The following is a 24,131-nucleotide window of genomic DNA, read 5'->3' as shown; positions in this document are numbered from 1 at the left end:
CGCGCATGCCCTTTCTTATCACGGGTGAGGTCACCTGTGCTTTAGCTGCTGCTGAGGGCATGCCTGCACCCCGAGTGGGGATCCCTCAAGCAGCCAGCCCGACCTCTGCCCTCACTGGCGTGCTCGCCTCTGCCCACGTGTTCCCCCTCAGCTGACGCTCGGGCCTCTGCCTGGGCTCCGATCACCGCCAAGGGCGCCCACTGCCTTGGGCAGGTTTGAGCACTCACCCCCTCCCCCCTCATCCCCGTCCCCGCAGCAGCTGGCTCGCGGGAGCCCTCGCACTCCCCCTCAGCGGACGCTCGGGCCTCCGCCCTGGTTCTGATCACTGCCGAGGGCGTGCCCCACCCCGAGCAGCTTTGTGCGCAGGTTTGTGCGCAGGTTTGTGCGCAGGTTTGTGCGCAGGTTTGTGGGCCGGCCCGGATCCTTGCAGCAGCTGGCGCGACTTCCGCCCTCACTGGCGGGCTGGCGCTCACCCGCGCCTTCCCCCTCTGCTGACTCGTGGGCCTCTGCGCCCACTAAGGGCGGGCCATCTAGCAAGCAGAGCTGTGTGTGAGCCCAGGCTTCCTCAGTGGCAACGGTGGTTCCCAGCTCTGCAGGCGGGCTTGCACATGCTCGCTTGAACCTCTGCAGCCGCGCTTTGCTGCCTCCGGCCTGCCTGCCCCTGCGAGCACTCAGCAGTGCGGGAGGTGGTGTAGCTTAGACCTCTGCACTCCCTATTTGTGTACCTAACATGGCGCCTGGCTCTAAGCGCCTTTGTTCTAGCTAGGGTAGGGGAGCCTCTGGTGGATGGGGTAGTTTCTTTCCTTTGCTGGTGATGCTGTTTCACTTTAAATTTGGGGAATGACTCAGCCCAGGGGTTAGGGTGTCCTCCTGGAGCTCTAGGGAAGTGGCTGTGAGTGAAGCTCTCCGTGCAGTTCCTTTAATACGGAGCCTGGGTCTGAGAGTCCTGCCTCCTTCGCAAACCGTGTCTAGGCTTTTTTTTCTCTGCCAAATATAGTCTGTAGCCCCTTCCCGGCTCCAGGGCTCTAGGTTGGGATTCTAGTTTTGAAGATAAGGACCTACAACTCGCTGGGTAGCCCTCCCCTTTGCGAAAGTTCCTCCCCGGTGCTGCTCCCCGCTCCTGGGAGCGGGGCAGCCATTTCGCACCTCCACTTTTCCTACCAGACTCAGTGTGGGTTCTTTGGTGGTCCTTGGCTGTAGAAGCCTCTTAGTTTAGCCCAAAGTTTGTCTTTCACGATGAGTATTCTCAGATTTAAGTTGTAATCCACCTTGGTTCTGGGAAGTGGGAGTTGGTGCGTCTGCTTACTCCATGGCCATCTTGAATCCTCCCCCTTTTGATTTATTTTTTGGGTTGACCTGATTCACCAAACCATACAGGTTTCAAGTATACAATTCAGTATAACACTGTCTACTTACCACATTGTGCATCTTCTGCCCCAAGCAGTCTCTTTCCGTCATCCCCATTCCCCCCCTAACCCCCACCTCTTTGCTGTCCTCCACCTACCTCCACCCCCACCCTCTCCTTTCTCTCTGGTTATTGTCACCCTGTTGGTTGTATCTATGTGTTATGTATAAAAGTTTTTTGGCTCATCTCTTCACCTTTCATTCAGTCCCCTGCCCTCAGCCCCCCAGTCATTTTTGGTATAATTATTTTGATGTATCTTTTTGCTAAAAACAAAAAAACTTCAAACTCTCTATATTTTTTAACCTTTTTTGTTTCACAAAGCTAAGGAGCACTCACTGTAGAATAATGCTGTAAAGTTCTTGTAGTGAAGCCAAATATTTTTGTTTATAAAAACTTTAATAGTGTAGGCTTACAGTGATATATGACAAGAGAAAATAATTGCTCGTAATTATTTTTTTTATAGATTTTTTAAAATTTTTATTTATTTCAGAGACAGAGCGAGAGTCAGAGAGAGGGATAGACAGGGACAGACAGACAGGAACAGAAAGAGATGAGAAGCATCAATCATCAGTTTTTCATTGCGAGACCTTAGTTGTTCATTGATTGCTTTCTCATATGTGCCTTGACCGTGGGCCTTCAGCAGACTGAGTAACCCTTTGCTCCAGTCGGCGACCTTGGGTCCAAGCTGGTGAGCTTTTTGCTCACACCAGATGAGCCCACGCTCAAGCTGGCAACCTCAGGGTCTCGAACCTGGATCCTTCCACATCCCAGTCCGACGCTCTATCCACTGCGCCACCACCTGGCCAGGCTGCTCGTAATTATTTTAAATAACCAGAGCATGCTTTTATTCGTCCCATAGTTAAGGATTATAGATCTTTGAATTGAGATAAAATATATCATTACTTGTTTTTCAAGTTTTGTTTTTTTACTCTATGTAAATTTTTACAATTTTTAGTTTTTAAATTTATTTTTTCAATTATAGATGATATATATTAGTTTCAGGTGTACAACATAGTGATTAGACATTTATATACCTTATGAAGTGATCACCACTATAAGTCTAGTACCCATGTGACGCCATACATAGTTATTACAATATTATGGATATATTTCCTATGGTATACTTTACATTGCTGCAACTGTTTAGAACTGGCATTTTGTCCTCTTTATTCCCTTCACCTTTATCCTCCATCCTGCCAATCTTGCTCCTCTCTGGTGACCACTAATTTGTTCTCTGTATCATGAGTTTGTTTCTATTTTATTTGTTCATTCATCGTATATTGTTTTTTAGATTTCCCATATAAGTGAAATCAGACAGTGTTTATCTTTCTCTTATTTTACTTAGCATAATAACCTCCAGGTCCACCCATCTTGTTGCAAAGCCAAGATTTAATTCTTTTTTGTGGCTGAGCAATAGTCCATTGTGTATATGTATTACATCTTCTTTATTTCATTTGTCAATTGATGGTTGCTTAAGTTGCTTCCATATCTTGGCTATTGTAAAGAATGCTGCAGTGAACATAGGGGTGTGTATATCTTTTTAATTAGTTTTTTGAATTTCTTCAGATAAATAGTGGAAGTGGAATTGCTGAAAACTCATTGACCTTACTCCTTGATCTTTTTTATTTTATTTTTTTAAAGATTTTATTTATTCATTATAGATAGGGGAGAGAGAGAGAGAGAGAAGGGGGGAGGAGCAGAAAGCATTAACTCCCATATGTGCCTTGACCAGGCAAGCCCAGGGTTTTGAACCGGCAACCTCAGCGTTTCCAGGTTGACACTTTATCCACTGTACCACCACAGGTCAGGTGATCTTTTTTATTTTTAATTAATTAATTATTTTAAACAGAGACAGAAAGTCAGAAGGATAGACAGGGACAGACAGACAGGAACGGAGAGATGAGAAGCGTCAATCATTAGTTTTTCGTTGTGCATTGTGACGCCTTAGTTGTTCATTGATTGCTTTCTCATATGTGCCTTGATCGCGGGCCTCCAGCAGACCGAATAACCCCTTGCTCGAGCCAGCAACCTTGGGCTCAAGCTGGTGAGCTTTGGCTCAAACCAGATGAGCCCTCGCTCAAGCTGGTGACCTTGGGGTCTCGAACCTGGGTCTTCTGCATCCCAGTCCGATGCTCTATCCACTGTGCCACCGCCCAGTCAGACACTTTTTGATCTTTTTTAATACTATTTGATCTTAGGCAAGTTAATTAACTTCTATGTGTTTTAGTGTACTCATCTGTAAAATAGAGACAATAGTTATCTCTTTCATAGAAATAGATATATGTAACCTGCCCAGGCGATGGCAGAGCATTGGACTGGGATGTGGAGGACCCAAGTTCGAGACCCCAGGACACCAGCTTGAGCGCAGGATCATTTGGTTTGAGCAGGGCTCACCAGCTTGAGCCCAAGGTCGCTGGCTCGAGCAAGGGGTCACTTGGTCTGCTTTAGCCCCCCAGTCAAGGCAAATATGAGAAATCAATCAATGAACAACTAAGGAGCCGCAACGAAGAATTGATGTTTCTCATCTCTCTCTCTTCCTGTCTGTCCCTATCTGTCCCTCTTTCTGACTCTGTCTCTGCCACAAAAAATATGTGTGTGTGTGTGTGTGTGTGTGTGTGTGTGTAAAATGTTAGAGCAGTATGTGGCACATAGTGGGACTATTAGCTCTTACTGTTTTTGCTGGTTACATAGTCTTTCTGGATCAATTTTATTGGGAACTTAAGTACTCAGATTTTTTAAAATTGTTTGAAAGTATTAATGAAACTTTTTCAAAAAGTTACATTTCTTGCCTGACCAGGTGGTGGTACAGTGGATAGAGCGTCAGTCTGGGATACTGAGGACCCATGGTTTGAAACCCTGAGGTTTCCAGTTTGAGTGCAGGCTCATCTGGCTTGAGCATGGGCTCACTAGCTTGAGCATGGGATTGCTGGCTTGAGCCCAAGGTCTCTGGCTTGAGCAAGAGGTCACTGGCTGGGCTGGAGCCCCCTTGTCAAGGCACATATGAGAAAGCAATCAATGAACAACTAAGGTGTTACAACTGAGTTGATACGTCTCAGCTCTCTCCCTTCCTGTCTGTCCCTGTCTGTCTGTTTCTCTCTCTGTCTCTCTCACTAAAAAAAATAAAAATAAAAATAAAAATTACATTTCTTTATTCTTTGCTTGCTCCCTCTCAAATGGTGTCAGGCGATTCAGTTGTCTGACCAGGGAATGTGGTAGGAGTCTACCTTTAGTGCCTAGTAGTAGAATAAGAAAATTCTGAATTTGAAAAGGTAGAAGTTTTCGTTTTAAGTTCCAGTCTAGTCCCTATTTAGTTATTTCTCAACTCTCAGCCTTATTTTGTAGGGGTAGTAATCATGACTTTCTATACCTACCCAGGAAGTGATTATGAGAAGCAAAGAATTAATGCATAAACAGAAGCATGCAAAACTAAATACACTATAGGAATTGCTTTATTTAGCAAACATTTATAGAGGATTAACTTTGTGTTAGATGCAGCTTCTAGGTGATGGATCAGATTTTTAAATTGCATATGTCCAACGCAAAAAAAGCACAAAAGAACAGAACAAAAATTACTTGTAATTCCATCACCGAAGGCTAATTAAATATTTTGCTATATGCAACCCCATTCTTTTCCCTCTCTGGGCAAGACTTTAGATATTATTCCTCCTGTTGTGGGGGAAAGCCCCACATCCCATTCTAATCTGAGAGAGGTAATTATGATTTTCCTTATTAGCTCTGCTACAGTTCATTGAATGTTTACTTGCCTCAAGGTTGGTGGTATTAAATAGCATTTTGAACTAGATTTTATGCATTATCTCAGTTTTATTAATGAAAACCTGGAGCCCCAGAGAGGTAACTAACTTATCTAAAGCCATATAGCTACTAGGTAGAAGATTGAGTGTTGGACCCAAATCTGTCTTATACCAGAGCTTCTCTTGTGAGCCACTACTCTATCCTTCCTCCTGTGATTAATATAGCACATTATAATAAGTATTAAATGACAAGTGGAAAGTGCTCTGGGAGCATTGAGGAAGGAGTGAATAATTCTGTTTTGGGATTTAGGTGTTTCATGCAGAGGAGAGGTGATTTACAATAGGTCTTAAAAGGTAAGTAGGATAAGAGCATTCTGGATGGGAAAGCAAGGACATGTTCAGAAATGGTAAATATATATATATGGGGTTTTTTTGTGTGGTTTTTTTTACAGAGACAGAGAGTGAGTCAGAGAGAGGGATAGACAAGGACAGACAGACAGGAACGGAGAAAGAGATGAGAAACATCAATCATTAGTTTTTCATTGTGCGTTGCAACACCTTAGTTGTTCATTGATTGCTTTCTCATATATGCCTTGACCGCGGGCCTTCAGCAGACCGAGTAACCCCTTGTTGGACCCAGTGACCTTGGGTTCAAGCTGGTAGGCTTTTGCTCAAACCACATGAGCCTGCGCTCAAGCTGGCGACCTCGGGGTCTCGAACCTGGGTCCTCTGCATCCCAGTCTAACGCTTTATCCATTGCGCCACCGCCTGGTCAGGCCAAATATATATTTTTTATACCAAAGTTTTTTAGTTGTTTTATTACACATTCTAAGACAAAGGCAATGTATTTTGCACTTTATTTATTTATTTATTGTGACAGAGACAGAGAGAGGGACAGATAGGGACAGACAGACAGGAAGGGAGAGAGATGAGAAGCATCAATTCCTCATTGCAGCACCTTAGTTGTTCATTGATTGCTTTCTCATATGTGCCTTGACCCCAGGGGGTTACAGCAGATCGAGTGACCCCTTGCTCGAGCCAGCGACCTTGGGTTCAAGCTGGTGAGCCTTGCTCAAACCGGATGAGACCGTGCTGGTGACCTCAGGGTTTCAAACATGGGTCCTCCTCTTCCCAGTCCATCCACTGCGCCACACCACCTGGTCAGGACAGAAATGGTAAATATTTAATGTGATTGACAGGAGCAAATTAGCCATTTTAGGAAGTTAATACTTTATTTTATAGGTTATTGGGTAAACAGTGGAGGTTTTTAAGTGGGTTAACAACATGGTTGGTTTTGCTTTTATGGAGCATTGTGTAAAGAATAATCTGGTAGAAGAGTGGTGGAGGTGTGATGATTGTGGCTAGGTGGGGAAAGGAGTCTAGCTCAGAGGCTACTTGAAGTTCACTGAGATATCAGGTTGTAGGGGAATGGGCAGATTAGAAAGGAGATACTAAAATAGCTTGGATTATTTATGGAATATAAGTACCATGGAGAGAATGAGAAAGTGGAGCACAGATTATATATATATATATATATATATATATATATATATATATATATATATATATATATATTTTTTTTTTTTTTGTATTTTTCTGAAGCTGGAAATGGGAGAGACAGTCAGACAGACTCCCGCATGCGCCCAACCGGGATCCACCCAGCACGCCCACCAGGGGCAACGCTCTGCCCACCAGGGGGCGATGCTCTGCCCCTCCGGGGCATCGCTCTGCTGCGACCAGAGCCACTCTAGCACCTGGGGCAGAGGTCAAGGAGCCATCTCCAGCGCCCGGGCCATCTTTGCTCCAATGGAGCCTTGGCTGCGGGAGGGAAAGAGAGAGACAGAGAGGAAGGAGGGGGTGGGGGTGGAGAAGCAAATGGGCGCTTCTCCTATGTGCCCTGGCCAGGAATCGAACCCGGGCCCCCCACGCGCCAGGCCAATGCTCTACCGCTGAGCCAACCAGCCAGGGCCAGATTATATATTTTAACTTATCTCTATCTTTACTTATTTCTCTTTTTCTTTTTATTTTGAACACTTTATTTATTTTGTTTCACAGAGAAAGAGAAAGAGTCAGAGAGAGGGATAGACAGGGACAGACAGGAACGGAGAGATGAGAAGCATCAATCATTAGTTTTTTGTTGTGCATTGCGACGCCTTAGTTGTTCATTGATTGCTTTCTCATATGTGCCTTGACCACGGGCCTTCAGCAGACTGAGTAACCCCTTGCTCGAGCTAGCGACCTTGGGTCCAAGCTGGTGAGCTTTTGCTCAAACCAGATGAGCCCGCGCTCAAGCTGGCGACCTTGGGGTCTCGAACCTGGGTCCTCGGCATCCTAGTCCAACGCTCTATCCACTGTGCCACCGCCTGGTCAGGCTATTTCTCTTTTTCTTTTTTTTTTTTCATTTTTCTGAAGCTGGAAACAGGGAGAGACAGTCAGACAGACTCCCGCATGCGCCCGACCGGGATCCACCCGGCACGCCCACCAGGGGCGAAGCTCTGCCCACCAGGGGGCGATGCTCTGCCCATCCTGGGCGTCGGTTGCGACCAGAGCCACTCTAGCGCCTGGGGCAGAGGCCACAGAGCCATCCCCAGCGCCCGGGCCATCTTTGCTCCAATGGAGCCTTGGCTGCGGGAGGGGAAGAGAGAGACAGAGAGGAAAGCGCGGCGGAGGGGTGGAGAAGCAAATGGGCGCTTCTCCTGTGTGCCCTGGCCGGGAATCGAACCCGGGTCCTCCGCACGCTAGGCCGACGCTCTACCGCTGAGCCAACCGGCCAGGGCGTCTTTTTCTTAAAAGCTGTTTGGTGATTGGCCCAATAATAAACTATGAACATTTATCAGTTTTGACCATTGAGTGCAGGGAAAAGGATGGGGATGAATATTTTTATTTAAAATGAAATGTTGGTCTTACCTATTGGTTTAATTTATCTAGATGATTTCTAATTATAGTCGAGTTGATTATCTCAATCTTTTGTGTGGATCTGTTTTCTTAAACATGAAAACTGACCAATTCAGCTTTATTTTCAAAGGAGTATATTTTAGGAATGTGCATATTTAATTTAGAGCGTATAGTCTTCCTAAGACTTTAGATCTTAAAGGGATGTTTGAAATTTGAGTCATTTTAAAATAAAGTCATTCCCACTCTATTCTATCCTGACAGAAAGGGGTATCAGACATGTAGTATAGACACACTTAAGTCCTACACAACAGAGGAAACAAGCTGGGAACTTGGCAATGTGAATTATGTGCAACGTTTAGACTTTATAGGTGTGGTGACAAATATTGGATTAGTAAATGCATTATATAAAATTGTTTTTATTTAAAGGTCATATTGCATATTTGTTTGATCTTGGGTAATCTACAAAACAAAGATAGGCTTATTTTTTTCTCAGATGTTCCCTTAATTATAGTTTCTACTAGACATAAAGAAGGTCATAACAAGTATATTCATATTGTACTTAGACTTCCTTTTTACAAATGTTACCTATTAACAGACTATTGATAAATGTTGCCATCTCAGCATCACATTGCTTCTTTGAAGAGTGTAGTTGTTCATTCTCTTAAAAGGGTGTTCCTTACATTTTAGAATTGTTTGTGTCTATATGGATGAAGGAATTTTCTGATAGAGATTCCAGATCTTTTTGGCTTTAGATTTTTGCCTGTTTAGTTAAATCTAGTAGTTATTGATTGAGTGTTCACTATTTGCCTGTATTGGTAGCAGCAGATGATACAAAGATGAATGCAATAAATCCTGTCTTGATAGCGTTTTAATCTGGGTCAGGTGGTAGGATTATAATTAGTACACGAATTACTATATTTAGAGCACAGCAAAATGTATAGTCCTACCTTTTTTTTAGAAAGCTATAAAAATGTTTAAAAAAACTAAACCTAATAAATTCACTTTTAGGTTTCTGCTGAGGATACAGTCCTTTTATAATAAACTGGATGTTTGCTTTTCTTTTGGATCTTGACATTTCTATAGCAAATTGAGCTAAAAGAACTGGTTTGTCATTTCCTCCCATGAAATTTATGCGCTATATTATATTGTCCCACTCACTTCAGTACTGAAGGCCTTGCAGCAGTTTTATTTGTAGCACTTTTTTGGGTAAACTTCTCTTTCATCAGACTTAATTAGAGGTATCATCTAATCAGTTGTTATTAGCTACCCTCATTCTTAAATTTTTTTACTTGGATTTCTTACATATTACATTTTCTGCTTTGGAGATATAGTTAGGACAGGTGTGGTTAAATTAATGAGAACAGTGACACAGTGTATTTTAGGCAATCTAGTTATTCTTTTTTAGGGAAAGGCAGTTAACATAAAGTGACTAATCACACAGGCCTGATTTAAACCTGGGCACAACAAGTCCTGTCTCTTTTCTTTAGTGGTCAGTCCTTTGGTATTCCTTTGGTACCATCTGTAACTTTGGGCAAGTTACTTAACCTTTCTGAGCCTCAGTTTTTGTTACTTTTTTAAGTAAAATAATGCATACATACCCTCAAGGTGTTGGGGGAGGTGCTCTAATGAAATAGTTTATACAGTGAACAAATTTATTAACACATACTATTTGTCAGGCATTGATTTTAGAGTGAACATCATAGTGTGGGAGAGACAATCAACATACTACATATAAACAGTAAAAAGTACCAGAAAATGATAAATACTGTGTAAAGAAATACAGTATTCAGAGAATCTTCCACAGAACATTTTTCAAGCTGAGTGACAAAAGAGAGTCAGCCATTCAAAGACCTGGGTTGGGTGGGAAAAGCCTGTTTCAGGCCGGAGGAACAGTTGCGTACAAAGCTTTTGAAGCAAGAAAGGGATGAGCATATTCCAGGAACAGAGAACACCAGAGTGCAAGGAGTGTGGCAGGGGAGGAGAATAATCCGGGTAAATTCAGAGGGAGTTGGAATGTATCATATCTGTAAGCCAGGATAAGAGGCTTGGATTTTTGTTTTAGATGCAATGGGAAACTACTGAAAGTTTATAAGCAGAGAAGATTTGACTTACTATTCTATTTCTTCATGAGATGAAAAACATTTTTTGGCCAGCTTGAAGATATATCCTTTTAAGGATGAAGTCACTTTCTACTTAAAATATTTAAATTACAATTTTTAGTTGGAAATTTAAAAACTACATACTATAAAATATAGTGCTTTAAAAATAGTTTTATTCCTTTATATTCAGGAAACAGTTATTTTCAAATCCTTCATGTGTTCAAGCTCAGTGTCTTTGTGATTACCAGAGGTATTTTTTGACTCATCTAACAGTTCTTCAGAATATACATGTTTTTGTGATTACAAGAGGTATTTTTTGACTCATCTAACAGTTCTTCAGAATATACATGTTTCATTTACATTTGTTTGGGATATAGCACTTTTGGGTTCTGAATATTATACAATCACTGAAAATTTTATTGCAAATATATGATACACTTGTATTTATATAACTTTATATAACAATTGTGTCATTATATAAGATTATATATTTTGATCATACTATATAGGTATATATTTTTAATCTCCATAATGTGTTTTTAAAGTGCTCTTTGCAAAGTTTGCTTACAGTAACAGATAACACTTGTAATTGTGAGCTATACCTGCCTGAGATAATTATGGAATATCTTAATTTTTGTGGGGTTTTTTTGTTTTTTAATATTTATTTATTTATTTATTTACAGAGACAGAGAGTGAGTCAGAGAGAGGGATAGACAGGGACAGACAGACAGGAATGGAGAGAGATGAGAAGCATCAATCATTAGTTTTTCATTGTGCGTTGCAACACCTTAGTTGTTCATTGATTGCTTTCTCATATGTGCCTTGACTGCAGGCCTTCAGCAGACTGAGTAACCTTTGTTGGATCCAGCGACCCTGGGTTCAAGTTGGTAGGCTGGTAGGCTTTTGCTCAAACCGGATGAGCCCGTGCTCAAGCTGGCGACCTCGGGGTCTCGAACCTGGGCCCTCTGCATCCCAGTCCGACACTCTTATCCACTATGCCACCGCCTGGTCAGGCTTAATTTTTGCCTTTTTTTTTTTGTCGTCATTGTTCGACTTTTTTGGTCTTTTTAAATAAAGTAATCAAGCTCCCATCTTGATTGTACCAACAATGAGTGAAGCAGTATGTATCATCATGGTGAGGTAATGTGTTCTCAACTAGATGCAATTATTAGACTTTGGATAGCTAGAAAACTGATGTATAATGTTTTCTAGACTTTTTGAAGTATTAACTATGACTTTTTGATTCTTGGCACTATTTTCTTGGATCCTTAAGGGTTTTAGAAATAGTTTTAGGATTCTCTGAATATTGGAAAGAGAGGAAATGTGGTACATCTTTTTTGTTTAAATTCTGTTATCTGCATATCATTTGGCTTAAATTTTCATAATCTGTATTAAAGGCATGTCCTAGAATTCTCAGTGATTTTTATAATCCTCAAAATATCAAAATTTATAGATATATTTATCTGAACTGAAAAATGAAGTCAGACTTTTCTAACCAAGTTTCAGTTGCCTAATTGGCTTAACAGTCAGGACTGCATTTGCCAATTAGGTTAAACAGCATGTATGTTCTATAAAGTGAATGATTCAAACTAATTTGCAACTTCAGGTTTTGGCAAGATACATATGTTGAACGATAAAGCTATTTTAGCTTTATATTTTGCCATATGGGCAAAAGTGTACTTTTTTTTTACTTTTTATTTTTTATTTTTTTTATTTTTATTTTTCTGAAGCTGGAAACAGGGAGACAGTCAGACAGACTCCCGCATGCGCCCGACCAGGATCCACCCGGCACGCCCACCATGGGGCGACGCTCTGCCCACCCTGGGCGTCGCCATGTTACGACCAGAGCCACTCTAGCGCCTAAGGCAGAGGCCACAGAGCCATCCCCAGCGCCTGGGCCATCTTTGCTCCAATGGAGCCTTGGCTGCGGGAGGGGAAGAGAGAGACAGAGAGGAAGGCGCGGCGGAGGGGTGGAGAAGCAGATGGGCGCTTCTCCTGTGTGCCCTGGCCGGGAATCGAACCCGGGTCCTCCGCACGCTAGGCCGACGCTCTACCGCTGAGCCAACCGGCCAGGGCTTACTTTTTATTTTTAAAAAATAAGGTATTATTTAGAGTTTTAAGTCTTTGTACATATGGAATATTTATAAATGAAAGCATAACATAGTTTACTTCTATTTTAATAATTTATCAATTTATAATATTTATGTTGCCTCAATAACATAAAAAAATGTAACGTCAAAATTTTTAACACATAGGCTGACTGGTGGTGGCACAGTAGATAGAGCATTGACCTGCGATGCTGAGGTCCTAGGTTCGAAACCCCAAGGTCACCGGTTTGAGCGTAGGGTCACTGGCTTGAACAAGGGGTCACTGGCTTAGCTGAAGCCCCACGCCCCACACCTGGTCAAGGAATGTATGAGAAGCAATCAGTGAGCCCTGGCCGGTTGGCTCAGTGGTAGAGTGTTGGCCCAGCGTGTGGAAGTCCCGGGTTTGATTCCCAGCCAGGGCACAGAGGAGAAGTGCCCATCTGCTTCTCCACCCCTCCCCCCTCTTTTCTTTCTCTCTCTTCCCCTCCTGCAGCCAAGGTTCCATTGGAGCAGAGTTGGCCCAGGAGCTGAGGACGGCTCCATGACTTCTGCCTCAGGCACTGGAATGGCTCCAGTTGCAATGGAACAATGCCCCAGATTGGGGGAGCATCACCCCCTAGTGAGTATGCCAGGTGGATCCTGGTTGGGCACATGTGGGAGTCTGTCTCTCTGCCTCCCAGCTACTTGCTTCAGAAGAATACCAAAAAAAAAAAAGAAGAAGCAATCAGTGAATAATTAAAGTGACACAACTACAAGTTGATACTTCTCATCTCTCTCCCTCCTCCTTTAAAAAATTTTTTTAATACATAAAACCTTAATAGATGTTAAATTTATGATAAACTTATGATAAATAATCTTTGGTGATATGTGCCAAGCACTTAGAGGTGAAATGTCTTGATGTCTGCAACTTGCTTTAATAATTCAGATGAAAAAGAGGAAGGATGGAAAGAGGGGAGCTAAAGATAAAGCCAAAGTTGCAAAATGTTGACAATGGGCAAATTTAGGTAAAAGGTATTGTTCATTTTAATATTCTTTCGATTGTGCTGAAAAAAATTGAAATATAAAGTTGGAAAAACGTTATAGTCACAGGGATTTAAAAAGTTTATTTTAAGAAGTATGTGCCAATATTTTAAGAAACGTCTTACAAGGGTAAAATATATTAGGATAAAATTATGTGGGGAAAATAGAATGAAGGGCTTTTTCATGAATTTTTGTAAATGGAGGATTGTGGGTATGAAATTACTATGGTTTTTAGATTTCATTGCTGCATTTAAAAGCAAAGAAACAATTTTATTTTAAAATGTCAGCTTTATGTCAGAAATGGCATCTTTTACGCTCTTCTAAGTTATGATGAAAAATGTTAGATGCCAATTGAGACATCTACAAGAAGGTACATGATTTAAAAAAATTTTTTTTGTGGTAAGCAGGCAGACAGGTTTGAAGACTTCAGACCTGGCTATCAATTCTTTCAGCTCTTTGGGTTCTAGGAGTATGATTCTATGAGTTTACTCGGTTATGCTACGGACTGGCAGATTATCCTGGCATGGACAGATGGATGTGACTGTTTTAGCAAAGGCACTGTGTACTTAAATGAACACAACCATAGTAAGTAACCTTCCCCTCAAATCTGGACTAGTTCCTCAGACCTATAAACTTTATGTTGAGCTGCTGAGAGTAATCATAATATGTTGTTATGTTGGTTTTTAAACTACACAATTGTTTTTATGACCTGTACTATCCCTTTTCTATAAACATGAATAATTTCTTAAGAAACTATATTGTATCATATATTAATGATATTATTTACATAATTTTTACTGACTATGAAACTAGTAATTCTATAAGCTAGAAGTTTATAAGTGAACTTTTTATTCTTCTAAATGTCTTACAATGTCTGGAGGAACTTGACTTGTGATACTTTTTTACTTGTCACTCATATAGAGATTTGGAAGTACTTATTGACTGGCTTAAATCTTCTCCTAAAAGGTTAAGATTTAATTATTTGGATTGGAAGAGTGAGGCATAATGTACACATCACACAAGACTTATAGGGGTTGAAAACCATGTTGTAAAGCCAGTTGCCGCGGCCACCATCACAGCCGCCTGGCCCATTTAGGTTCACATTAGATTCGGACAGATGGTAATGAAACAATGGAGCCAAAAACTGGTGGGCCATTACCTTTAATCCTAGCTTGCACTCGGTGGGCAAGTAAAAACACACAATGGGCTCCAAAACCCACTCATTCAGCGCTCACAAAGCTACTGACTTATCCGAGTTTCCTAGAATCAAAGGTTTCTTGCTCACTAGCCTCATTCTCCTTTGTTCCCCATCTCCTTCTCTCTGCACAAACTCTACACTAACTGGCTTCTCTTTCAGCATTCACCATCTTGGCCGCCTCTCTCCTCTCCTCCTTGTAGCCTTACTCTTGTAGCCTTACTCTGCTCTCCAACCTGCTCTCTGCTCTAATGCTAATCTCAGGAACGGAGAGAGAGCAAGCTTCCGGTCTGCCCCACTTTATAGTGCAGAAATCAAAACCTTTAATCCAATATACAAAATAGGGAAGTCTCTAACGCAAAGTCACTTATCTGGGGCATGATGGGATTGCACCACCCCACATCAAAAAGGGTGGGAAAGGCTTAATCCTAAAACTAAGCCCCAGGCTACAAGGATCCTGCCTGCCCACAGTCCCCCCCCCCCACATTAATATCACCTGGGCGATGGGCTTCCATGTGGGCAGCGCCATCTTTAACAAAGTGAGCATAATATATTTTATCTGCCCAACACATGTGTATTCAATACTTTCTCATGTCAGGGATATTGGGGAAATATCAGTTCTTTGAGTAGATGAAGCTGCCTGACATTGACTTCAGCATTGTTTTTATAACCTTATCAACTGTTTCTTTGATTTCATACCTGAAAATGGGAGCCTGTGGAGGCTTAATTTAATGAAATACAGTTAAAATATTGCCAGTGATATTCTCAAAAGTATCCATAATTTAACCATGAAAATCAGAGAATTAACATTATTATCATTTCATTCTCAGATTCCATTCAAGTTTTGTCACTTGTCTCAGTGATGTCCTCTATAGTAGAAGAGCCAATTCAGAATCACACGTCACCTTTAGTTGGCATGTTTCTTTAGTCTCCTTAAGTCTGGAACAATTCTTCAGTTTTTTTCTCGATTTTAAAGATCACTGGCCAGTTCATTTGTTGAGTGAACCTAAACCTGAATTTGGATTGTCTGGTATTTTGTATGTTTGTTTTTTTAGCAAGAGAGAGAGAGAGAGAGAGACAGGAAGGAAGAGGGATGAGAAGCATCAATTTATAGTTGCGGCACTTTAGTTGTTGATTGATTACTTCTCATACATGCCTTGACTGGAGTGCTCTAGCCAAGCCAGCGACCTTGGGGTTTTGAACCTGGGTCCTCAGTTTCCTAGGTTGACGCTCTATTCAGTGCATGACCACCTGGTCAGGCTGGTGGTTTTTAGTTGTTTTTTTATTTTTATGATTACATTCATGCAGGAATTTCACAACAGAACTGATTGTGTGTTCTTCTCATTGCCTTCTGTCAGATTGTATGATTGAAGTTTGTCCCGTTGCTGGTGATGTTCACTGATAACCTGATTAAGGTGGTGAGTGCCTTTCTGTATTAGTTTACTATTGTTGCTATAACAATTACAACAGTACGTTTATTCTCTTATAGTTCTGGATGCCAGAAGTTCGAAATTTGTTTCACTGGGCTAGTTATAGTGTTGGCAGGGCTGGTTCTTTCTGCAGGCTGTCAAGTAGAATCTGTTTCTTAGCTTTTCCATCTTCTAGATAGAGATAGCTTATATTCCTTGGCTGTGGTCCTCTCTCCATCTTCAGAGGATGTCTCTTTAACCTCTGCTTCCATTGTCATATCACCCCTGTCTTTGATCTTGCCTCCTTTTTATAAGGACCTGTGATATTGGGCCCACCCAGATAATCTAAGATAATCTCCTCATCTCAAAATCTTTAATTGAGTCACTTTTGTAGAATCCCATTTGCCATGTAAGATAATATATTCACTGGTTCTGTGTATTAGGATGAAAACATCTTGGAGAGGTGGAGGAATTATTCAGCCTATACCACACTTCTCCACTGTAAAGTCACTCTTTTCTCTTTTGTAATGTCTTTGTGGGAAGATACTTTGATCCCTGGTTCTTGTTAGTGGAGAGTGGTATTTAGAGGCTAAGATCTGGGTCCTAGGTGTGCTCACTACTATGTATTGAGATGTCACTCTTCTAGGCTCACTTATAAGATAGAGCTAGGGGACATATATGTATGTGTATAGAGCTACATCTCTATTAAAAGATATTAGTTCATACTGATATCTTCAATTCTAATCCAACACTACAGGGTTCATTCTTGTTTTCTGTTTTTTCATATATAGGAGACCCTTCTCTGACAGTGAGAAACTGATTCCAGTTATCCTTAATCTACAGGGGCGGCAAAAGTAGGTTAACAATAACAATAAGTAATAATAAATAGTATAAGAATAAATTGTTTTGCACAGTCACAACTATAAATCTACTTTTGCCTACCCCTCAATTTTAATAATTTGATCATTCCCCCACATAGTACCCTTTCTGCCACCACCCCTTGTCCTGTGTAGATCCTCCTTCTCCACATCTGGTTCTGATACCTTCTGTCATGTAGCTCTCCCATGTTGATGCTTTCCTCAAAGCATGGTGGTAGCAGGGTGTGCTGTGCAGGAGGCGTGGTACAGAGATGCAGTTACTCAGGGATGGATTTTAGAGGGAAATGTATTATGTACAACAATTAAAAATAAGGCAAAATCAAAAGGTTTTTGAACTTATGTATCCTAAAGTAGAATAAAGAAAAAGAACACAACAATAAGCTACACAACATCACCAGATGAAAAAACATTAGCCTGGGTTATAGAGTAACAGCTAGTTAAAGCAATAGATTAAGAAAAAGAAAATTTTGAGTATGTGCAAATCTCACCAAACCATGGCGGAACAAACACATTATCAGACCAGGAAGCTCAGCTTGGCCTGCAGTGTTGGCCACCCACTGTGTGCATTGAAGAGGAGTAGTTCTCTAGTGCTTCAGGGGCGGTCTGAGAACCTACCTACCCTATGTATATTTATAGGAACATTTTGGCTGGAGTTTATTACAGGAGGGCGCTTTGTGCATAACCTCTAGGGACAAAGAAAGGTCACCAAATTCTGAAATAATTAACTTAGGTCAGTAATCAAGTAGTAAGAACATCCTCCCTGGCTTCCCGGGAAACTGCAGCAGGATGTCCTATCCCACCCTGAGTCAATGATAGTCAATTACAGTCATTCCTGCAGCCATTTTTAGTGACCCTTTTTGTTCATGTTCAACTGAGTGCAAGTTTACATACATTCCCCCCCCCCCCCCCCCTTCTCTCTCTGTTACTCCGTACAGGGTAAGTTGGACTTCTTGCATGGTGGCTTTGGAGCAGTCTGTTATGTGTAAAGTTCTTTTACTTTTCTGATGTCTCATTTAATAACTGTGGTTTTATAGTATTTTGATGTCATGAAAAATTTTATATTTAGTATTAGCTAGCTGGACAGTTTAAATTATCTGTTTGTTTTTTTTAAATTTTATTTTAATTATTTTAATTTATTCATTTTAGAGATGAGAGAGAGAGAGAAGGGGGAAGGAGCAGGAAGCATCAAATCCCATATATGCCTTGACCGGACAAGCCCAGGGTTTCAAACCAGCAACCTCAGTGTTCCAGGTTGCTGCTTGATCCATTGCGCCACCACCAGTCAGGCTAAATTATCTGTTTTGTTGGCAATATCCAAAGCATCATGCAATAGTTAGGAACTAGTTGGATATATGCCTTCTTCTCTTCACTAGGTCTGACCAGTGTGTGACCTTGGCCATGTCAGTGTCATAGAGCTTTTTCACAGTCTTTTTGATCTGGTATTTGTTGGCTGTAAGGCCATTAGCTGCGGCCACCAACACAGCTGCCTGGCCTGTGCAGGTTCGCATTTGATTTGGACAGATGGTAATGGAACAACGGAGCCAGAACTGGTGGGCCAATACCTTTAATCCTAACTCGCACCCGGAGGGTGAGAAATACACACAGTGGGAAAACACTTCCCTTTCCATTCAGGGCTCCTAAAGCCATTGACTCATCTGAGTATTCTTAGAATCAAAGGCCCCACCAGCCTTATTCACCTCTGTTCCCCATCTCCTTCTCTTTGCACAAACTCTGCATAAACTGGCTTCTCTTTCAGCACTCCGCCATCTTGGCTGCCTCTTCTCTGCAATGCTAATGGCAGGAATGGAGAGAGCGAGAGCCCCTGGTCTGCTTCTTTTTAAAGTGTAGAAGATTAAAGCCTTTAAGCCAATTTACAAATACAAAAGTCTCTGATACAAAGCCACTTATCTGAGGCATAAATGGGATTCTTCGTAAGAGTGCACCACTCCACATCATGCAACAGTTAAGGATGTGGGGAAAAGCTTAGTTTTGAGAAGATCTTAGTATTAGAAGTATGTTGAAAAGATCTTAGTATTAAAAGGGTGGGGAAGGCTTAGTCTTAAAACTAAGCCTTAGGCCAGGGGTCCCCAAACTACGGCCCGCGGGCCACATGCGGCCCCCTGAAGCCATTTATCCGGCCCCCACCGCACTTCTGGAAGGGACACCTCTTTCATTGGTAGTCAGTGAGAGGAGCATAGTTCCCATTGAAATACTGGTCAGTTTGTTGATTTAAATTTACTTGTTCTTTATTTTAAATATTATATTTGTTCCTGTTTTGTTTTTTTACTTTAAAATAAGATATGTACAGTGTGCATAGGGATTTGTTCATAGTTTTTTTTATAGTCTGGCCCTCCAATGGTCTGAGGGACAGTGAACTGGCCCCCTGTATAAAAAGTTTGGGGACCCCTGCCATAGGCTATAAGGATCCTGCCTGCTTATAGCCTGTCTTCCACACTAAATGCAAACTATAAGCGAGCAAACATATATATTATATTTACAAACTTATTTTACTAACATTGGCCTTGACATTTACAATGAACACAAGTGTGCTTTTGTCTTCTATCTTCATGGCTGACTTCAGTGCTAAAGGGAACCTGATGATGGCTTAGTGGTCAAGCTTGTTGTTCTTTTGAGGATATTTGGGCTGCTGTAAAGCCAGTATCCACGACCACCAACACAACAGCCTGACCCATGCAGGTTTGCATTGGATTCGGACAGTTGGTAAAGAAACAAAGGAGCCAAAAACTGAGGGGCCATCTTCTTTAATCCTAACTTGCACCTGGCGGGCAAGTAAAAACACACACTGGGCTCCAAAACCCACTCACATTCAGTGCTCACAAAGCTACTGACTTATCCAAGTTTCCTAGAATCAAAGGTTTCTAGCTCACCAGACTTATTCACCTCTGTTCCCCATCTCCTTCCTTCTCCCTGCACAAACTCTGCACAAACTGGCTTCTCACTCAGCACTCCGCCATCTTGGCTGTTTCTCCTGGCCTCCTCCACGTGGCCTTTCTCCCCTCTCCCCTCTGCTTTCTCTTGTAATGATAATCTCAGGAACTGAGAGCAAGCTCCCGTTCTGCCCCCATTTTATAGTGTAGATTCAAAACCTTTAATCCAATATACAAAATAGGGAAGTCTCTAATACAAAGTCACTTCTCTGAGGCATGATTGGATTGTACCACCCCACATCAAAATGGGTGGGAAAGGCTTAATCCCAAAACCAAGCCCCAGGCTACAAGGATTCTGCCTGCCCACAGCCAGCCCCCAACACACATTAATATCACCTGGGTAACTGCCTCCACGTGGGCAGCGTCATCTTTAACAAAGTGAGCATAATACATTTTATCTGCCCAACAGCTGCCTTTGGAATGTCTTGGTTCACCAGGAGGTGGATAACATGCGGATCCTGTTTTTTAGTGTTTGGCTGTGTGTAGGTGCCTTATAACACTGCCTTCCTGGTTTTCTATTGTAATAGGCCTTTGTTTTGGCTTCAGCTTTGGGAGGGGTAGTGGCTTCTTTCTTTGCTTTCTGCATGCCATCTTTGTGAAAGGGTTTTTTTTTGTTTGTTTTTTTTTTGTATTTTTCCGAAGCTGGAAACAGGGAGAGACAGACAGACTCCCTCATGTGCCCGACCGGGATCCACCGGCACGCCCACCAGGGGGCAACGCTCTGCCCACCAGGGGGTGATGCTCTGCCCCTCTGGGGCATCGCTCTGTTGTGACCAGAGCCACTCTAGCGCCTGGGGCAGAGGCCAAGGAGCCATCCCCAGTGCCCGGGCCATCTTTGCTCCAATGGAGCCTCGGCTGCGGGAGGGGAAGAGAGAGACAGAGAGGAAGGAGAGAGGGAGGGGTGGAGAAGCAGATGGGCGCTTCTCCTGTGTGCCCTGGCCGGGAATCGAACCTGGGACTTATGCACGCCAGGCCGACGCTCTACCACTGAGCCAACCGGCCAGGGCAAGGGTATTTTATTTTAAAACTTAAACATGGTTTTACCTTGGGAACATTATTCAAACCAAGTGATTGGAGTTTTATTGTAATAAAACTTTATATGATATTTTGCTTCGGTTTAAGTTCTTTTCAATTGAATTGCGGATTTTTCCTGGGGACTAAAATAATACCTTTCATTATGACTCTTGTGTGAACCTGTTTTAACTTCTTATGGGTTTGGTTGACTTTTCTAATTCAATTTAATTATTTTCATGTTTGAAGAATATTTCTACTTAGCTTCCATTTTAATAAACCACGTTTCAACTATTTTATTCTGTTTATTCCTTCTATAGGAGAAGGAGGAGAGAATTTCTCAAGTTACTGATTATGTGACAATATTTTGGGTTTAAGTCAGTGTTGGGCAGATAAAATGTATTATGCTCACTTTGTTAAAGAGGCTGTTGCCCAGGTGATATTAACGTGTGTTGGAGAACGTTGTAACCTGGGGCTTGGTTTTGGGATTAAGCCTTTCCCACCCTTTTTGATGTGGGGTGGTACAATCCAATCATGCCTCAGAGGGTGACTTTGTATTAGAGACTTCCCTATTTTGTATATTGGATTAAGGGTTTGGATTTCTACACTATAAAATGGGGGCGGAACGAGAGTTTGCGCTCTTGATTCCTGAGGTTATCATTAGAGGAGAGAGCAGAGCAGAGAGCAGAAGGAGGCCAGTGGAGGAGGCCAGGACAAGCAGCCAAGATGGCGGAGTGCTGAGTGAGATGCCAGTTGTGTAGAGTTTGTATCTGGGATAAGGAAGGAGATGGGGAACTGAGGAGAATAAGGCTGGTGAGCTAGAAACCTTTGATTCTAGGAAACTCGGATAAGTCAGTGGCTTTGTGAGCACTGAATGTGAGTGGCTTTTGGAGCCCAGTGTATGTTTTTACTTGCCCGCTGGGTGCAAGCTAGGATTAAAGACGATGGCCCACTAGCTTTTGGCTCCGTTGTTTCTTTACCGACTGTCCGAATCCAATGCGAACCTGCATGGGCCGGGCTTCTTTGATAGTGGCAGCTGTGGCTCCTGGCTTTACAGTCAGTTTTTACATTTTTCAATTAGAAGTTATTTAAATCTCACACTGTTGGTCAAATAAGTTTGTAAATATGATGTATATGTTTGCTTTCTTATAGTTCGCATTGGGTGTGGGGGACAGGCTGTAAGCAAGAAGGGTCCTTATAGCCTAAGGCTTAGTTTTTTTTTTGTTTTTTTTTCAGAGACAGAGAGAGTCAGAGAGAGGGATAGACAGGGATAGACAGACAGGAACAGAGAGAGATGAGAAGCATCAATCATCAGTTTTTCGTTGCGAGACCTTAGTTGTTCATTGATTGCTTTCTTATATGTGCCTTAACCGCGGGCCTTCAGCAGACTGAGTAACCCTTGCTCGAGCCAGCGACCTTGGGTCCAAGCTGGTGAGCTTTTTGCTCAAACCAGATGAGCCCGCGCTCAAGCTGGTGACCTCGGGGTCTTGAACCTGGGTCCTCTGCATCCCAGTCCAACGCTCTATCCACTGCACCACCACCTGGTCAGGCCTAAGGCTTAGTTTTAAGACTAAGCTTTTTCCCACACTCTTGACTGTTGCATGATAGGGGGTGGTACACCCTCATGAGGAATCCCATTATGCCTCAGATAAGTGACTTTGTAGCAGAGACTTTCTTGTTTATATATTGGATTAAAGGTTTTGATTTCTACACTATAAAATGGGGCAGAAGAGCCCATGCTGGGGAAGAGCAGAGAAAGGCCACGTGGAGGAGAAGGGAAGCAGCCAAGATGGTGGAGTGCTGAAGGAGAAGCCAGTGTGTGCAGAGAGAAGGAGATGGGGAACAGAGGTGAATAAGGCTGGAGAGGTAGAATCTATCTTTAATTCTAGGAAACTCAGATAAGTCAGTGGCTTTGGGAGCCCTGAATGGAAAGGGAAGTGTTTTCCCACTGTGTGTATTTCTTGCCTGCTGGGTTCAAGCTAGGATTAAAGCTAATGCCCACCCGTTCTTGGCTCCGTTGTTTCATTACCGTCTGTCCGAATTCAATGCGAACCTGCATGGGCCAGGCGGCTGTGATGGTGGCCATGGCTACTGGCTTTGCACACACGAATAATGGTTCCCTGGTAGCTGAGTAACATTTTCCGGATAGATCATTTGTTCTAAATAGCAGAAAATTTAGCCTATCTTTTGAATGTTTCTTCAAGTTTATTTAAGCAGGCAGTACTTTCATGTTCCAAAGAAATATTAACATGGTAATGAAAGTGAAAGGCAGAAACTGTGGGCCGAACCAAAATCATGAGGCTAGTGTGTTCCAAAAGGAAAATTTATTTTAAAAATGCCTGGGTGCAGGTGGGCTGAGACCAGCAAAGGGTGTCAGCCCCGAGGGAGGGAGGGATGGGACAGGGGTTATATGGATTTATCAGAGGGCCTTGGGCAAAAGCAGCTGCAAGATAACTTCTGTGGTTGGGAGTGGCACCACAGTTTCTCAAAATTGTCTGCACCCTGGCCCAACTATTCCTTGTCAGCGTCCAGCTACAAGGGAGGTCTGAGCTGGATTACTGAGTAGGCAAGTCCTTCTTCTGCCTTCAGGCCCTCATTGTTCTTAAGAAAGATGGTGGCTGAGTAGCCATTTTATCTATCAGAAGATTGGTATGGTATTAACTCTGGTTTTGCCTTCACTGTGAAAAATGATTTAATTTATCACCTTTTTTTTTTTTTTGACAGAGCAAATTCGATTAAAGAATATCAGAAAAGTATATGGAAGATGTATGTGGTATCGTTTACGGTTATTAAAACCCCAGCCAAATATTATCCCTACAGTAAAGTAAGTAATTGCTTTCAATAAAAAGAAACATACTTAGTGTTTACTTTTTTGCTAGGTATCATTTAAAATAGGAGTATAATAATGAATAGAATATGTATCTGTAAAGAAATTGTGGCCTTAGTAAGGGTAAGATGTGAGTGGTAATTTGAAAGGTCTCTGAACAGAGTAGTTTACAAATTCAAAGGAGAGAGAGAGTGCTTCCGACTTAGGAAGGCAGGAGAAAAGAGAAATCTTGAAGGAAGACCTTGTGCATCTTGTGTCAGGATTTGAATGTTCCCTTAAAAGACTATAGGAGAATCTTTAAAAGATCAGCAAAAGCAGGAAGGTGACATGATCAAGTTTGCATTGCATAGTGATAAAGTTTATTGAGCACATACTGTATGCCAGGTTCTGTGCTAGGGGCTTGATGTTATCATTTTTTTTTAATATTAAGTTCAAGGTACCATATTTCCCCATGTATAAGCTACCCCCATGTATAAGATGCACCTTAATTTTGGGGCCCGGAATTTGAAAAAGAAAATATATTACTTAAAAGTTATTGAACTCAAGTTTTATTCATCATAAAATTCATACAACTCCTCATCACTGTCAAAACTCCCATTCATTAC

General features: G+C 42.0%; 1 protein-coding gene across 3 annotated transcripts in view; it reads left to right on the top strand.

Moving 5' to 3' along the window:
- The window catches only part of SEC63 (SEC63 homolog, protein translocation regulator), a 99,453-nt gene that overhangs the window by 12,174 nt on the left and 63,148 nt on the right, over positions 1-24,131 (top strand). For 2 of the 3 annotated variants that reach the window (XM_066247668.1, XM_066247666.1), the window contains exon 2: positions 23,424-23,523. In XM_066247668.1, coding sequence (XP_066103765.1) covers positions 23,424-23,523 — 100 coding nt within the window. Of the gene's footprint in view, positions 1-15,811; positions 15,872-23,423; positions 23,524-24,131 lie in introns of all 3 variants that reach the window. The other variant, XM_066247669.1, reaches the window with a different exon arrangement.

This window comes from Saccopteryx bilineata, chromosome 12 (assembly GCF_036850765.1).
Source record: "Saccopteryx bilineata isolate mSacBil1 chromosome 12, mSacBil1_pri_phased_curated, whole genome shotgun sequence".
Taxonomy (NCBI): domain Eukaryota; kingdom Metazoa; phylum Chordata; class Mammalia; order Chiroptera; family Emballonuridae; genus Saccopteryx; species Saccopteryx bilineata.
This window is presented reverse-complemented; position numbering and strand designations above follow the sequence as displayed.